Raw genomic sequence first — 19,059 nt, 5'->3', positions numbered from 1 at the left:
TGGGAAAGTGAAGGAAAGGAAATTCTCACGCGACAATCATGAATTGCCACAGATTTTAGAAATCTTCTCAATCATAGAGCCACAACCTTTTCTCAAAAGAAAATATATACAAAAGGAATGGCTGAAAGGAATGGCATAATTTTATAAGCCTGCGGAATATTTCTAAAGCCATTGACGTAAGCAATACACACTAGTTTTTACATTTTTCTTCCAAAGCCTACAGTTTTCAGTTTTCACCTATATGCACAAGAATTTATCTCACAAAAACTCTTCGGCCTGTAACAATCCGGGATAGATAACCGACGTTATTTGTTTCAAGGACTTCACAGATGATTTGAGGAAAGCATGTCTCTCCATCGCTACAAAATACATTACAAGGAAAAAAACCATTCGTTAAATGTTGAAGAACTACCATTAAAAAAAAAGGTGACAAAACATGTATGCAGAATGAATGGAGTTTACCTTTTATTAACAGTTTAACTTCCTTTGAAAAATCTTCCACACGCCCTAACACAGGTCTTATGCCGCATATTTGTAGAACACAAAGTTCCAAGTGCAAGGCCATCTCCATTATTTGTAGCAATAAGCAACAGATACTCTGCACTTCAATTTGAATCTCATTTGATCTTTTATCCCCACACAGCTCTGTAACAATGTTAATTGCTTGATCCTACATCAGAAATAACATATCCAACTCAAAACGAAAGTCGCCTCGAAACTTTGGAAGACCAGATATTTTTTGCATAATTAAACAAATCAAAGCCACACCTTGAGACATCTCAAGATCTTAAAAGATTAGCAAAATAAAAACTAATTAAATAATAAAAATTATCATCTTACTTGTAAGCCATGCAAGATTTCAGGCATTGGAAGCTCAGGAAAATGGTCAAGATCAACAAACCCCACCTCCTCTGCCCTTCTAGCAGCACCCTCAGCTTGTAAACAGAGGAACTTCAAAAGAAGAAAAGTAATTCTGTATATCTGAAGGGCAATAGTGTCGGAGAAGTATGACTGAGATACGTGATCACTATTTTCAGTTGATTGAGTTTTAATAGCCAGCGCAGTTGTCGTAGAGACAGCCGAAAATTTTGGTTTTGACACACAACTGAGCGGTGAAAGAGCAAACCATCCGCTTCTACTGTTAACAAATGAGGGTTTCTTGCAGCCATCGAATTCCTCTTTAAGGATAGGAGGGCATACAAGAGGAGCATTAAGACTCGAAGATTCTCCAAGGCGTTGAGTTCCCCGGCTGACAAAGGCCAAAAGATGGATACTTTTCTCTCTCAGCTGGGAGTCCATTTCTTTCATGGCCTTAACCCATGAATTCCAATGTTTTGCTAGCACGCACATCAGCATGAGAGTGTGCTCAGTTTCTTTAAGATCAGTAAGAGAAGTTTGTCTCTGCTGAGCCCGAGGTCTTTTCTTGTCATGACCATCAGATGGGAAGTCTGGGGCACTGAGATAGTAAGAAATCATATAGGCTTTCTCTGAAAAGATGTAGGGTATTACATTCTCCACAACATCAGAACAAGCAGAACTGTCTCCTAAAGACTGAACCATAGCTGTGATGACTGCCAAACCAAGTCCCCAAATTTGCTGAGGCTTCTCAGTTTTTTCAGTTGAGTTGGGATTTCTCTTATTAGTACTAACGGAAGAAGACCTACCTTCCAAGTACTCAGCGAACAAGAGTCTCAGAGACGAAAGAAACCCATAATTAATAAGCATTTCTGCACCCTGCCTCACACGGGCAACAGTCAAAAAGAACTTCATTATAATGGGCACAGAGTCAAGTGAGTTCTTATCTTGAAGCTTCAGAATAAGATGCTGAAGCTGGAGGTGATTTTGTATAATGGGGAACCAAGTGTTGGGAGTTAAGAAATTTCTCAGTATCAAGTCCATAGTAGTTAGGGAGAGGGTGCCATGCTCAACAATAGCCATACAGTTACAGAGAATTGGTAGTAGACCAAGACTCACGTTAGATATTTTAGCCAGGTCTTCAACAGATATTATATCTCTTGCCCCAACCAAATGTGACTTACGACAACTAAACTCCACCGCCGAGAGAAGCAACATAAGCAAGAGCTTTACGGTAGTGTTAACCCCCATAACTGCTGGCCCGGTAACTAATGCTCTGAAATCACTCAACACTTTAAGGCCAGAACCTGATGTTTTTAGTACAAGAATGCAAACAGACAAAGGCAGGCTTTTATGTGCATACATCATAAGATAGAGAAGCAACTCTGCTTGCGCTGAAAGGTAGTGAAAGATATCTTCAGGAGCACCAGGTAATGAAGCCAATGATTCTACTGTGTCATGGAAGCTCTGGCATATGTGATTGATGCATGAGAAAACAAGTTGATCAGAGATCTCTTTCGCTGTACTTTTCGTCTCCAGTGACTGCAGTAGCAGGTACACGTGAATTAATTTCAAAAAAGAATAAGGCATTTTCTAAAGCAAGAAAAAAAAAACCATGATAAATAAAGCCATACAACAGCCCACAAACCGCACTAATCAGCATTTAGATGCCCACTGCTGAAAGCAGGATGCTTAGATCATGTGATTTCTTCCAACACAATATTGGGGCCTTCACTATATGTTAAAACCTCAACAACTCAGTTTTTCGTATCGTATTCTTAATTAGATGGAATGCAATGACTTCGTCACTCTCATTAGAAAATGGATAGAAGTTACCGGAGTATTTCAAAATAAAATCAGTATTCCTCAGGTACAATTAAATGCTTTTACCATTCAAACCCGGTTTTGACGATAGGAAACTTGATATATCATGAGGGTTGAACCTCTAGCTCTAGGTCCTAGTGTTTTTACTTCATTCTTCGGCACCCTAATTAGACATGGCATAGGTGCAGCACAGTGTTCATCAACTGAGCTATCACTAATACTGCTTAACTTTCAAAAACTTTGAAATGAGAAATCAGATATTTGAAATATTAGACATCAACTTTTTTTTTTATAACTAACATTAGATTTAAAGTATTTTAAACCATTATATACATCTACATGATCCTTAAAATATCTTGAACCATAAAAAGCAGCTACAGATATCGAATTTCTAACTATGAAAACGCAACTTAAAGCAATTACAAAGTCTAAGAGAGAACTCACATCATCCGTGTACACAGTCAAGACACTTCTTAATGCTCTTAGTGCAGAAAGCTTTGAACTTGTAAGCAACGCCATTGAGTTTGCAGCCTTCATGTGATTCAACATTGTTTCTGCAGTCGCCTTTGATGCCTTCCACTTTGAATAATCCCAAAGATCTAACCCCAAATCAGCTCGTACACGTTTAAGATCAAACAAGTATGCATCTTTTCCGGTTACAAAAAGATCAGCATCATATTTATGTTGGTAAATCTGAAAAACATTTGATTCTATAAGGAACAGAGAGAGTTCTTTGAATGGTCCAGCACTGACTTCACGGCCTTCAAGCTCTCCTTGTAGATGATAATAAAGATCACTGAGAATCAAATAGTTTGGCTCCTTCCCTGCACTGGAAAAAGATAATAAATTCTTCATATGCAGCCAAATGCACAACATGTGTCATTTATTGCTTCCATTTCCCGATGTGGGATAAAACTCTCAACAAATTCTTATGAGAGATAACATATGTAATTAAAAGATCAATATGTGAAACGGAATAAACTACAGATCAAATTATCTGTTAAACCCTATGCAAATTGAATCCACCCAAACTAATGGTTACATGTCACCACTTAGATGGTCTGTCAAAGGCTAGAAAACAGATCAACTTCAAGGACAATGGAAATAAGGCAAGCAACAGCACGTCATGGGGGATGCCCATCATATAAGGTGATAACAACATGAAGAATCACTGTTACAACTTACATGCACATGGACGGAGGTGACCACACACACACACACAAAGAGCCAAACATGACTCTTGAAACCAGAAAATGGACTGGTAATTAGTAGTCAACCGACATACAGGGAATATGAACACAGGCAAGAGACAAGAGTACTGCTTGACCAAAGCATCAGATACCTCTTCCAAGGATCTGTATTTAAATCCTTACTTTATACTCTGGTAACTTCCAGGACTCGAAACTAAAGTTTCACATATCAATCATATCATAGGAAGAACTGTTTTCTCACTATAAGAATACATTTACTGGAAGGAGCACACGTAAAAATCCAGAATCTTCAGGGAAGGGTATAATATCAGTTTCCAGACATACAAATGCTTCGCACAAGAAGTGCACAGTTAAACATAGAAATTCCAACAGAAATTAACAATAACACACATATTACCTGTAACCATGCTGTGAGTATTGAGCTAACAATTCAGAAAAAGCAGGAAGACTTCTGAACTGCCAATGAAGGGAAAGAAAAAAGATAACAATCAGATATGATGCAAACTTTACAATCTCAATACTATAAGGAAAGTATTAAATTAGAGAATTGATGAAATTAGAAATTAAACTGAGCTCTTAATGGGTTTATCAGCATACAATCATATTTAGTTACGAATTAAGTAATACAATCAAGAAAGGATCAAACCTTATTTGACAGGATGCTGGACTTCTCAAGTAATGCCACAGACACACTTCCTGCATCACCATTTGCTAAGTTCACCATCACATGGGCAGTGATTACACTTGCAGCAACCTGTGAAGTTACAGCTACGATTATTGCATTCTAAAAATTCTAAAAATTAAGAAAACTATTGGGAAAGGTCTACAGTACACATCCTATCAAGGAACCGCTTTATTAATAGTTTAATACTAATGTATGTCATAAAGCACGGATTGAACAGAGTAACGTATAGGTGAGAAACGTTCTTATACAGAGGATGATTGTTTCTTTGAACAGTGAACTTAAGCAGAAACTAAATGAGATGAAACCAACCAAATTGAGCAGTGAACTTACATAACATTAAACAACCAACAAAAATCAGAGAATGAGTGAAGATGAGATGATACGTGATAACTAACCAACCAAATTGAAGAAAAAACCAGGGACCGAAACAACAGACATAATCCACACGTAAGAGGAAGTAAAAATTTCCAGAATAGAAGTCACCTTTGCCCGTAAATACAACTTGAGGTCATATTCACAATAAGAAAGTGACTTGGTAAGATTATCCAAAACAGAGCTCCTGCACCAGGCTGATAAAATATCCACCAGATCTGAAGCTTTTGATTTTTCTAATCTTACTGTATTTTGTATCCTGTCTTGTGATTCAGGCACTTGTTTTGCAAGTGTCTCCAAATGTAATAGCTTTTTGTGCAGAAACATGTCATGTGCCATTATTTCCAATATGGCAGATTGACACTGATATCTGAAAGCCAAATCTTGAGCCTCTGTCTCAGTTATATTTTCAGGTGAAGGAGCTTCTACACTAGAAATTACTGAAATAAAACTGGACAATTTTTTCCAGAAATTTTCGGAGCTTTTCAGGCATTCCAAAATATTAGTGTACTGAGCAGCACCTTGCCACAGTGCCCTTAGAAAGTTGAGAACATTCAGCAGTATTCGGGGATTGCTGCAGAATTAAAAAAAGGAACTAAGAAAATGAGAGAAAAAGGCATAAATTTCAAGACTGCAGGATAATGATGAAAGAACTAACTAAGAAACCAAATTAAGGATCCATTGAGCACAAAATACCTGTTGATAAGATCATTAGATCTTTCAATTTGATACAGAACTGCATCCACAATACTTGTTTTTTCACACTCAGATGACCTGAAGGTAACATCATTTGTTGGCAGCTTCACATGACCAGCATTACTCTGTTGAACATCCCTTTTCACTTCGGTGGATAATACAGCAACAAGAAAAGCAGGCTGTATATAAATAAACAATCAATCAGAAAAAGCTAAACCAAATCATTTTCAAAAAGGCCATAACCAGGTCACTGACGACCTAAGATCTAGTAAACCAGACAACTTTGGCTTGAATGCCAGAGCTTTGTTCCTGTTTTCATTAAGGAGTAGCTTAGGCTCAGTTGCCTTGACTGCATCAAAAAGTATATTTGTACTAGATGCCCAAAGTGCTAATTTTTAAGAAGATACTTCGACTCATCAGAATCAACAATACATTACTGTGAAGGTGTCCACCTCAAACAACATAAGAAACTACAGTACCACTGATCCAGACAAATCTAACTGCTGAGTTATTAACAACTGCCCTTCTATCTAGAAGAATATCAGACAGAGAAATACCCCTGAACTCAGATGACACAGATGCCTACATAGAAGACCAAAACCTAACCCTTCGCTTAACAATGAGTAACAGGTCTGTGGAAGTACACAGCTAAACTTGGCTTTTTCAACAGCTAATAACACTACTAGTTCTACTACTTTGAAGTCAAACGCTTTAATAAGTGGAGGAAATGTTATCTGTATAGATCACAAAACTCCAATGAAAGACTAGCAATATAACCACACAAAGTTTGCCTTGAGGATGAAAGGCACTAAAATTGCCACCATATGTACACACACACACACAACAATGTTTTCTTTTTTTAAAAGAGAGATTTTTAAGGATTAAATGACAAAATTACAAGTATAATGGACAAGACATTCACTTCAAAGAAACAGAACAAAAATATGTGGACAATCTAGTGCTAAAACAGACCCAACAGAAAACACAACAAATACATTGTGCTCGCCAATCTAACCAAATATCTGTGAAATATAAGCACCTAATTACAGAATTTAAAAGTGTTTCGTTTCCAAGAAAATGAAAAAGGAGCAAAATTTGGAGCCGTTAATCAAACAATTGTCAAGATGGCTTAAATTAAAATTGGAAGAAATGGACCATTAGCATTCTTTCTTTTCTTTTTCTTTTTTGGACCTGAACACCACTAGCATTCAAGCATTACTTCCTAACTTTGTGAGTGAAACTCAAACAATAAAATACAGAACTTGATACCATACAATAACAAACCTGATAACGAGCAGCAGAAGTGAGGAGATTGACTACAGCAACAAAGAGATCTTCATTCCATTCCGACTGCTCAAGTAGTATGTAACTAACACACTGCCTCAGATCTCCAATCTACAACAGTGTAGCAGCAACAAACAGATTTAGAAGCAGTTGATTTATTCAACTGAAATTACAAGAAATTAACACGGAACTAAAAAATAAATGTAAACACACCAAACCTGCTTATCATCCAGACCAAAGCTGCTACCAAACAAATATGGTTGCATTAAATCTGCCATCATCAAGAACGCTGATAAAACCCTAGCAGCACCAACTTGTATTCCCTGCACAGAAAACTCAAGAACCTTAATAAAGATACTCAACAATTATGGAAATATTGTCCGACATACCGTCAATAAAACCAAGACAAAAAGAATACCACTTAGAATTATTTGGTAGTGACAAAGGATTAACATTCCCAACTTATTTAGTGTCTATACAATTCTGTGTAATTAAATGTACATAAGATGTGCACAATGCCATATTCTATCCTGTAGGGCATGCTAGTTCGACGGTTAAACAAAATAACATTACTCCTATCATGCCCAAAGCTTAGAGCAAGGCTTAAAAACCATTGAATGCAACTATAAGTTTCTTATGAATCAAAGTGTTGTAATAAGTATAAAAAAAAGAAACAAATTGGCATTGCAATTCACCAAAAAACAATAATTATATAGACAATTGAGGCAAGCAATGAGGAACTATCCCAATAATACTTTGATGATATACATGTAGATACACAATACCAAAAAGGGAGAACCCTGTAACTGTACTGTTTACAAATGTAAAGCAAAGAATAAAGTCAATAACAATTGAGAATGGAGAAAGGCCATACAGGATTGCGAAAGTAAGATATCAAGGAGACAAGCGCTGCAACTACAGGAATTGGTTTTGTTGCAGATGAGAAGACTGCTTGGTGAAAAAATGGAGGACTGGAAGATATATCCTGGAAATACACAAAGCTGAACATCAAATTTTGTATTAAATAAAAATACAACGCTTAAAACCAACCACCATATTACAAATAAAGGAAAATATCCATCACAGATACATAAAGTTGGTCTCTACACAGATTCCAGAAAACTCACTTTTAAACAAGTAGATCACTACATTTAGCATTATACAAAAAATTGTAACATATACCATGCCAATCAAAATGCCAATTCCACATGCTTACTTCCAAGCATACCTTAGAAAATTTGGAGAGGATTATGAAAAGAATATCTAAAACAGAACATATAGCCATCTCAAAACCTTCAATCTCTGTCGGATGCCAGCTGATATAAAGTCTCTGCAGAAAAATGTCCCCAAATTAGTGATTAGAACAAAATCACAACAGGTTGTGACTAAACAAGATCATAAGATACACAGCATAGCCCACCTCTAATGCTTCTGTAGTTGTACAAACAATCCGAAAGAGAGTACTATGGATGGAAGAATCAGACAGTAACCTATCCAAGATGACTTCATCCAACTTTTCAGAGCATGATATTGATGTAATACATTTTTTCATCACTTCCAGCACCTGACACAGTAAAGGATATTAAAATTCACCTTCCCAGCATAATCTACATTTACAATACCAGTTAGGCCAAGTATATAATAAATTAGACAACCAATTAATAGAGAATATTAACTAGCCACAAGAAGCCAAACATGCACACATTTTGATTCCCTACCAAGCATTGAAGCAGCCAAAATTTTGGATATGAATTCTTTACAAGCTTGCCTATTTGGGCTCATTTGTTGTATCATCCTAGAAATAGTCTTGAAAATGATGCTTTCAACTAAACTTCTTTTCTTTTCCTTTCTTTGATAAGAAACAGAATAACACTATTAAAATGACGTGAAACTAGTACTACAGTTACAGCAAACAAGTAATCCATTGAAGGTACAAAAATTCTATATCAGCTTGCTATCTACTCAACAGTTCTGGAAGATTCAATTGGCCAAGACCTTTTATCAGAACGGACACAAGGAGATATTCTCTACCGCAGATACTAATGAACAAAGCTTACCCATTTGAAAATCATTCAAATTTCTCCAGTAATTGAAATTCCAGCTCATTGGAATATAGGAGGCCAAAGATTGGCAATTTGCACATCATGTAGTAGACATAGATATAAAAAGCACAAAGGAAGAACCCCAACCTAATTATCTCCCTAAGAACTAATTTTCTCCCTTTCCCACAAATAACTGAAGATTATGAAGAAAATACCTAATTCCCAATGAAATGTCATTCCAAGGACTTCAATTGGAACCTCCAGCCACCACATTAAAGCCTCACACATTGGCATCAATGCCAAATATAACTTGAATGACAACATGCCAAAGAGATTCTCTTTCCAAAGGAAAGCTCCACAACAACTTCCCTAACAAAGCCGAGTTCCTATTTAACTGTGCTCTCATTCATAATTTTCAGAAAGATATTTAAAAGACTCATGTCTCATATCCAGACTCGTCATCCCAATAGGACACAGCACATAAGACAGCAACTGCATGCAGAGCAAAAGGACTTGATCTCATATGGTAGTATAATAATTGCTAAGAAAATATAATTTGCTAAGAAAATATAAAGTTACTCTCCTGTATGTACCTTGTATGGAACTATCAACTTTTCTCTGTTTCTGATGGTTTATAGGGCAATCCTATTAATTAGGACCAGCTCAGAATTTAAGCTAGTTATACAAAAAAAAAAAAAAAAAGCTTACCCCCCAACAGGAATCAAGTTTGTTGTAAACTTAAAGTAAAACAAAAATAGAACCAACTTTTGTCACAATAGCAGCATAAGAGAAACCAAAGGATGTACCTTCAATGTTACTCTCCAACGAGTATGTTTCACCTTGTATTTCCAGTATTCATGGTTAACAAGAACATACTGAATACAGAAAACAATTAAAGCCAAGACAGCATCATTTTTCAGTCCTGTGTCCATGAGATGTACAGTGAAGTCCAGCACTGCAAGGTTTTAAAACCATCCATGTCATGGAATAGATCACAGAAATTTTGAAATTTTGAAACACAACTAGGCAGAAAACTAAGATAAATAAATAAATAAATGAAAAACAACGAAACATCAGTGTTTCCTATGTTATTGTGTATATAGACATAATTTAGTACAAAGTAAACAAAGCCCAACAAACTAGATGATGTTATACCGGCAAAAGCACATTAACAAATTGTAAGACTTTAAAACAAAATTACAAAGAGAACGTAAGAAAGCAAAAAGAATCATACAACAAAATATACCTGATATAGGCAATGAGCAGTCACCATCATTCTGCTCACAGTCAATTAATAGCATCTTTGCCATTTTTCCAGAAAGCAACCATGATCCACTAGAAAAAGAAAAAAAAAATGCCAAAAAGTAATATCAAGGATTAGACCAAAAACTTCCCCAGCCTCACATGAGGCATCAACATTGCCAACACAAACAAGAAAGCCAAGATAAATGTTAGATTATTATTTATAACCAACTTCCACTGAGCCCCCCACCAAAAAAAATACAGTATAAGGCTTGCCTCATGTGCAGCACAATACAAGAATGGACTTCATTGGAGCATCACGGTATGTAGAACTTCATTTCTGTCTAGAAATGTAGCATTGAGGCATGTTGATGAACATGTTTTATTTCTACCCTCATCAATTTCAACACAAGGCCTTTCTGGGTCAGTAACAATTTCTTTTCTTTTTTTAAACGAAAAAAAGGGAAATGAAATGTTGTTGTGGGGGGTTGAACCCACAACCTCCCACATACTCATAATGCACTCTTCCACCCAACCAATGCTTCACTTTATCAGTAACAAATTCATTTTAACAATTAGTTAAAGGAAATTGCAAAACCGAAGAAAGAGGAGAACAAAGCCATAAAGAGAAATTAATCTTCTACAAGACAACTGTGTAACAAGTACAGCACCCTCAGGAGGAAATATGTATGAGATGAACAAGAATAACAGGAAATTAATGTGGCCAACAATATACAGTGGGGTAAAAAAGGTCTTATAAAGAAAGGATCCAGACATAAGCCGAGAAAGAAAAACAAAAAAACAAAAAAGAGGAAGTGACATACAGCTCCACTTCAGAAATACTTCAACTAACTTCAGGCAAGAATATAAACCGCACATTTATATGCATGCACGATAACAGCAGAACGAAGAAAATAAGTCTTTTCTCAAAGGATTCACCTTGACGAATCATCGTGACCATTGCTGAAATCAAATATATTTGCCTTTAAAGCCACCTCAGCAACATGAGAAGGGTAACTGCCACAATAAATGCATGTTAAACACAGAGGTTTTGCTCAGGTCTGGCATATGCCGAAATCAATTTAAAGCAAAAATTATAGGCTAATATAACACTCTGAAGTTCAAGATACATCACATTCAGGACTGCACTATTAATTTAAAGAATTATATCATGTACAACTACGACTGCTGTCATTGTGAGGGAAGTCATTCTCATTGACACCATATTTTTTAATGTGGAAACAGAACTATATTGATATAAAGGCAAACTACAAACACAGCAGACAAGTATCTGCCAAAGCAAAACAAACCTACAACAATGCGCCACCAAACATCAGATCGTAATAACAATTCCACAATAAAGCGAACGAAACTCAGACCAAATCCCTGGCTAAGAACCGCTTTCCAATTGACATCATCTTAATAATAAGAATATTAGACCACCCACAATTGAAAGACAAAGATATGTACGCAAGACATAGAGAACTCAAGAGGATAAAGGATGAAGTTACCATTTTAACATTTTTGCCAAAATATTTATACCCAATGACATCAGAGTGGCACCATCGGAAGTAGGAGATGATTTTCTGATTAAAGTGCAAATGATCTCAACCAACCTGAACGAATAACAAAAGTGCAAATTACAAGACATACTAAGACAGGCGAGAAAGAGGAAACAAAACACATAAGCACAAACAAAAGGTTGCTATATACCACATATTACTTCCTATCTGCCAACTCATGCCAGTTGATTGGAAATGCAATGAGCTCCCAATGTCCATCAAAGCAAAACATACAGCCTAAACATAAAACACCAGTATGAAAAGGTTGGTAAAAAAAAGATAGTTACAGAAATGGTAAGAAATCATGAATTGCACCCATAAGCATTTAACAGCTTAATTGAGATTATTCAAATAGAGCATGAAGGCCTGGCCACCAAGTTTCTTAGCAACAACCCAACGACTACAATAAATTGTCAAATACTTTTCTAAATCCATAAAGACTAGCAATGAATGATGAAAAAAAATACCGTGTTAAAGGTAACCATCCGGCTAATCAGATCAAGGATAAGAAGAACTTCATCATTTCTCTCAAAATACAGCTCCTCAGCCAGGCGCATGAGCAATACTAGCACCTCAGATTGTGTATACTGCACAAAAGAAGCATGAATTAGCACAAAACAGCAACCAATAAAAAATTTAATTGAATATTAAATTGGATTTCTTATATTACTCTCCTCGAATATATTGTTCACAATGCACTAAATAATACTAGACATGTCACTTGAATTATAGCAGAAAAAATCATGGCTTTGTTAATAATGTAGAGCGTAAAGGAAGATGGCATCAAAAACGAAAGTAAGACAAGATAATATTAAATAATACATGTTTTTGCATTTTAATGCCTCACGTATAATTGAGATAATAAAAAATTTCGACAAAAGAAAAGCCTTTGAGGAGAGGTAATAATTTGTCACATGGTAATCTCTAAAATTGCCTATTCAAATTTCAAAATACACGAGAAGGATAGAGTATTCACAAACAGCACACAGAGACAAATGCAGTAACATTGGAACATGCTTTTTAAAGTATCACCAAATACCCGTGCCCTTATAAGCAGTTGAAACTCTAGTGATCTTTGTCAGGAATATATAAAATTCATCAATACAAACCAATTACCAATATAGTTAAAAGTAATTCGCTTACCTCCCATTGGACAACAGCAGCATTTCCACCAACTGATCTTAAAACATGTCCACAAGTTCTACTGGGAATGACTAAACCTTCAAATCCAGGAACATGCAATGGGACGTGCGTCTCAACAATTGTGGAGATGTCATCCACAGAGGAACTATTATTAATCTCAACCAAGGATGATATCTTAACAGACTTATCTAGAAAGTTAAACCTGTTGACAGGATGAACACACGACAAATGAGAGAACAACATAATAATTGAATAAGCAGCATGTTTTGCATGGGAACCAATTAAAGATAATATAACTTATTTTGAGCATTCCCTTGGGCAGAGGGAATATAGAAAAGATAATGAATCAATAACATCTTACAAAAAGAAGCTTGAGAAACACCAGAAAATATACAAAAATTACAACCAATAGCTACACTAACTATATAAATATATATAGGAAAAAATTCACACATGTTTACAACTAGATATAAGCATGTTTAACCAATTAGATGGAGTTGATCATATCTTTTCACACACATTTACTTAGCACAAACTTTGCTTTACTTATTTACCACAAATATATACATTAGCTTTAATCACAGCACCAATACTGTAACTATTTGATGCAGAGGACCAGGCGAAATAAAAATAAAAAGTTTTGGCTTACTGTATAAAAACAGTAAAAGTACTGTAGCCCTTTTAATATAGGATTTTGAGGACAGTTATGTTGCACAAATTGAAAAGGATAACTGAGACAAAGTTTACATAAGCTTTTATGATTAATTGTTGTTAGGCTTTCTACCCGCTTATAAATACAATTTTACAAAGACTCTTCTTATTATCAACTAATACAGCAAACAAGTCTGGCCTGAGAATTTCCATAACCAAATTAAAGTTGAACCCAACACCCATATACTGATCAGGTCTACAACTCATTCGGCTTATCAAAAACCAGAATAAGAAACAGCCTTGCCAAATAAGTATACTCACACACATTCTGCAGGCCAAGTTCCTTCACAAAGAGATGATAAAAGGCGAACTAGTTCCACAGTCCTGAAAGGAAATTCACCCTCTAAGCTGCAAAGAAGACACCGGATAGGCTCATCAATAAAACTTTCACGATCCCAAAACTGGATACAAAGTGACTCCTGCAAAATTCAGCGGAACTTCCCTTTAAAAATGAGTAACAAATACACTAATAAAAATGATAATAGCAATTTCATATTTATAATTATAAAATATTTTTCTCATAGCAACAGATGCTGAAAGATAAGAAGTGTCCAAACCTCTCCCTGATAAATTTTGCAAAGAATATCCACTATTAACTTAAGAGCACTATCTTCCAGCTGCACAGTATAAGGAGCAGAAGAAATGAGAAATGCATCCAACAAATGCCAATAAGGAATTTGCAGAGATCCATTATGCATTTACCTGAGGACCAATCTCATAAGATGCAATAAATGTAGAAATAAAGGTTCTCAACACACTTCGATAACCAGCAACAGGCCCCTAAAGAAAAAGAAAGAAAAAAAGGTCACCCGTTTGAAAATGAAAATAATTTGGGGGAAAAAAGACAACAAAAAAAGGACTTTAAATGGCCAAAGCAAAGTAAATAAAAACTTGTTAAAACCTCAGGATGGACCCCAAGCCTTCTAATGAGTAAAGAGGGGAAACCAATCGGCAAATTTGAGCATATTGGGCAACACGAGAAACTACTTTCTCTAAACGCATACACTTATAAACTGTGAATAACTTACATCAGATTCCTTCAATACATCACTTTGAAGGAATTCTACAAGATAAGTCAAAGATGCAGCCTCGAAGGCTTGACGAACATAACCACCATGGTCAATTTCCTGGAAAATGAGAGAAAAACTGAGCACAATAATCATTCATATCATTCATACAGCCTAGATGGGAGACAACATCTGCATGGAACCACCTACCATTACTACATTGTTTTCTTCTTTGCCTGGAAGTGATGAAATCAGACAAAGAAACACAGCCCATGCTAGAATTAATGGGCCTGCTTCTTTTGTTTCAAAAACATTGAAAGTTGAAATTATTGCTTCCATCTCTTGGACATCAGCCAAAGTAAAAACGGATTTGCCTTCCCTAAGGAATAGCAGAAAAAGGCAAATAAAGATGATGGAGGTAAGGATATATAACCATGGAAAATTTTAACAATGGACACAAAGAACAGAACCAACAACACCATATTAACCTTAAGGAATCAATCATTGATTAGAATTATACTGATGAAGCTCAACACTTTTCATTTAAATATATAAAAGGGAAGTTACCATAGCATTAACAAGCATATTATATCCATAGTTGCAATCACGGCATTTTAAAATTGCAAATCAAATTATCTTAAGGTCCTAAATTCGCAGATAAATAGCTTGGCTAACAGCATGCTTAGAGATAGTACTCAAGCTTCAAGCGAATTGGGAATCTGCAGTTTTTTGGGTGTGGAAATGTTAGACCTAAACGCCCATATTATTTCAAGATCTCTAGGCCTGCTTGTAATGAGTCTGAGTGGTTTTCATTTATATAAGAGTATTGATCGTACTGCATTCACATTAATTAAATAATAATAAATAAGAAGAAAGAAAAAAAGCAATCGCAGTTTCTCTTGCTTTTCATAGTTAGTAGAATTTTCTGATCCAATAGAAACCAATACTTAAGTTCAATTTTGTTATTTTAATTTTGTCTTGTCTAATTTACAACACATGTCCTAACTAAAGGCACGCCATATCTGCCTCTCAAGTGGATTCCACCTAAAGGCAGTTCGTCCCTTAGCATACACCAAAAGGCATCTTCATTGAGTAATGACATAAGAAATGCTGCACTGTATTGCGCAACAAATTTGATCTTCATGATCTGGAAATTTAAATGCATAAATCATTGATATGGCCTAAGATGTTTTGCTCTTGATAGTTTATGAATTGCAGAATAAATATGTAGATGCATCCTAACTAGATAAAAACCTGAAAGGGATTTCATCGTGAACCATTTGGAGAATATTTTCCAGGTCCAAGGTTTCTATAAGGATTAGAAGCAGCTGAACTTTGGCTTGATAAGCAGAACGTAGTGCTTCAGTTGATACTGCCAACTTTCTAAAGTTATAAGACCCAGATAGAATTCCCTGCAGGAGAAAGCTTTTGAGCTTGGACTAGGATAAGATAGTACTTTATAAACGAATTCTGCAAGAAAGATAACAAAATACCTTATATAGCCAGCACAATGTTTTCCACCTTTCACCATTACAAGTACAAACTGACTCATTATAAACAAGGAAAAGAATGTCCAAAACTAAATTGTCTTCAACTAGTGTCTCCTCAGCCCACAAAGTGAAAAGGTCAATATCCTAATAAAGCACCCAGACAAGTTAACATTAGGGCGTTGTAACAAATACAAAATGATTCAATTCTATATTCTTCAAATAAAAGCATGCATGGAGATGCGTACACCTATGTCAATAACATCCCTTTACATGGGCATCGACATACAATCTCAAATTTAATTAAGGAAACATAAGATTGCAATTCAACAGAATAAACAATGATAATTTCACCTATTCTGTCCTAAAGCATCATATGAATGTAATACAGGGACGGCCAAATAGATATTCCACACCCAAATACATGTTTCTTAATAGCACATCGCACAGCCGCAGGGACTTGTTATTTGTCAATAACTGGTTTAAAACTTCCTCCAGCAGCTGTTATAGCAACCACTCTCACTAGGCCACTACTACCTCAATTTTGCTTAACATTACCTCCTTCAACACACTATCAAATATAAATACGCAACCTGGTAAATGATAATATACTAAAGAGTTTTTCATCAGCTTCCAAATCCCCAGTATCCATATTGTAGCCAAAGATGGTCAAGCATGCAGTGAGATGTAATTTCAACATCAATTAACTTCATAATTTAGCACAGCACAACCCATAAGAATGCAAAAGGACGCCTGAAGAGGACAAAAATAACCTAATTGGTCTACTACGAAGCAAGGATCTATAAACTTAAAGGGGTAATTATTACGCCTAATTGGCATTTGAACATACCATTTGTTCAGGGTGATTAGAGGATAAAAGGTCTTGCAGCACGGATAACAGCTTCCTCTCCAATCCATCAGAAATCAACTTTAGCGCCTCCTCCTTCATAGCATTACCTTCTCCAGAGACACTTCCTAAAGACACTGCATTAATGATCAATTCTCAAACGTTGTTGAAGTTCAGCCTTAGCGAAAAAAACATGATGCCAACAGAAGGAGGGAGGGACTCATGATTGACTTACAAGCATGTGCGAGAATTCTCCTGGTACATTTCAGCAGGTACTGTCGCTCAATGTAATAGTCAATACATACCTGCATAAGAGGGAAGGGAAGTGGGAAAAACAGAAGAAAAAACTGAGAATGATACACTAACACTAAATGCAACAAAGTAAATGTCCAATTTCTTTTTCTGTTTGATCGAAAAATGTCCACTTTCTGCAAGCAGCAAAAATTTGACATTTACACTCAACTCATCCACCCCTTACACCAGGTACGTTGAACATAATAACTATAGCATTCAACATACGTACCAGTCAGACAATATGAATGAGATACTAACCGCGTGAAAATACTCGTGAACTATAGAGTCAAGAGCTACGTTGTTGTTCTTGAAAGACCTCTCAACAAGAATGTACGATTGCACCTCATCTAGACACTGAAACAAACAAAAAAGTAAGTTTTGTAGCAAATGGGCAATCAATAAGACCATCAGTAGCATCTGCTTTATGTTATAGAGAACATCATTATCTAGGGCATTCAATAAGACCATCAGTAGCATCTGCTTTATGTAATGGAGAACATCATTATCTATCTGTTTCACATAACATGAAGAAAATAACATACTATTAAGTCAACCAAGCACTAACTTTGGTTGAAAATTTGCATGCGGAACTTGCCAAACCCATAATAAGTTTCTTCAGAATCAACTTTATAATTCATATGATTAGTTTTACAAGTCACTAATTGAGAATCCAAAACCAAATAAAAGTTCACAGAGAGCCCACAAGCAAGAAACAAAAATTGCCACAAATTTATAGATTAACACAATTTCTGAAAATAATATTTACAATATAAAAAATCCAATATCCGTACATATATAAACACTACACGCATGCATATTTCAATTGTGAAAATGGCATGAAAGCAGTAGTACAAACTCACCAAATAAGAGCTGATTTTCAAAGCCTTATCTTTCAATTCAGGTTTTATATCCAACTGGTGAGACCCGATTTTCACTTGCTGTGAATTCAAAGCCTCTCTTGAATTCTCATTGGGCGGCTTGAAGTGAGACAATGTGTCCACAAACCAAGCATGATTGTCCTTCAATTTCTTTACCTAAACAAAACACCAACCAAATTCCAAACACTTACTTACTTTCGCACAAATGCATGCATGAATAGAGGGATAGAGATATACATATATATATATATAGAGAGAGAGAGAGAGAGAGAGAGAGAGAGAGAGAGAGAAGGAGAGATTACCAAATTGGGAGGGAGGTCGGAAGAGAGAGACGCATTTTCGAGCTCAGTGAGTAAAACAGAGAAAGGGTCCCACCACAGAGAGGCGTCGACGGACTTAGGGCTGGCCATTGAAGAGCCTGAAAGCTCTGACCGTTGAACTTAAACCCTAGAAGAGGGTTTTTCAGTTTTTTAGTTTCAGAAGCAGAAACACAGAAATTATGGGGTTTTTACTTTACGAATTTTGATTCTTTTCGCGCTTCCTGCGATTGAAGAAATGAAATTAAAAATATACCTGAATTTGGCAATAATTTGGACTTTATTTTTTTGGGGTCAGAAGAAGAAGAACTGCATATTTTCATTTGGGCTCGAACTTGACTAGCCTTCGGTGCAGTCCAAGTCTGTTGGGCTCTGTTGGGTTGAGTTTGGGTTAGTCTAACTAGCCCGAGTTAAATTATAATTTTCTAATGTTTTTCGTTGCTTTTTGAACTTTTTAATATAATTTGGAAAGTGTTGAGTTTTTTTTTTTAAATCAATGTGAGAAGATAATTCGAATTTGAGACATTTTACAATATTCGGAAGAGAAATACAGATTAATAGCTAGTTGATAATGTTCAATAACTGTTTTTTTTAACATATCA

At 35.8% G+C, this 19,059-nt stretch overlaps 1 protein-coding gene across 2 annotated transcripts; it reads right to left on the bottom strand.

The window, feature by feature from the left end:
* Window positions 1-64: 64 nt before the first annotated feature.
* LOC117638792 lies at window positions 65-18,707 on the bottom strand. 2 transcript variants are annotated; one of them, XM_034373913.1, is made up of 32 exons: window positions 18,443-18,707; window positions 18,123-18,296; window positions 17,521-17,616; window positions 17,204-17,273; window positions 16,972-17,105; window positions 16,128-16,268; window positions 15,889-16,046; window positions 14,845-15,013; window positions 14,656-14,754; window positions 14,330-14,407; window positions 14,185-14,244; window positions 13,889-14,046; window positions 12,917-13,118; window positions 12,241-12,360; window positions 11,925-12,010; window positions 11,723-11,827; window positions 11,151-11,228; window positions 10,216-10,304; window positions 9,776-9,924; window positions 8,348-8,491; window positions 8,156-8,257; window positions 7,802-7,912; window positions 7,146-7,250; window positions 6,928-7,038; window positions 5,644-5,822; window positions 5,059-5,521; window positions 4,537-4,644; window positions 4,288-4,346; window positions 3,124-3,508; window positions 841-2,397; window positions 463-670; window positions 65-359 (listed from the first exon to the last, which is right to left on the bottom strand). In XM_034373913.1, the coding sequence occupies exons 1-32, from the start codon at window positions 18,548-18,550 to the stop codon at window positions 259-261; spliced, it is 5,907 nt and encodes a 1,968-aa protein (XP_034229804.1). In that variant the 5' UTR covers window positions 18,551-18,707; the 3' UTR covers window positions 65-258. The 2 variants fall into 2 exon arrangements, with proteins under 2 accessions (XP_034229804.1, XP_034229805.1); XM_034373914.1 differs by lacking the exons at window positions 65-359; window positions 463-670; window positions 841-2,397 and having other exon boundaries at window positions 3,366-3,503.
* Window positions 18,708-19,059: the final 352 nt, after the last annotated feature.

Source organism: Prunus dulcis, chromosome 8 (assembly GCF_902201215.1).
Source record: "Prunus dulcis chromosome 8, ALMONDv2, whole genome shotgun sequence".
Classification (NCBI taxonomy): Eukaryota; Viridiplantae; Streptophyta; class Magnoliopsida; order Rosales; family Rosaceae; genus Prunus; species Prunus dulcis.
The sequence above is the reverse complement of the archived record's forward strand: the minus strand, read 5'-3'. Positions and strand labels throughout refer to the sequence as shown.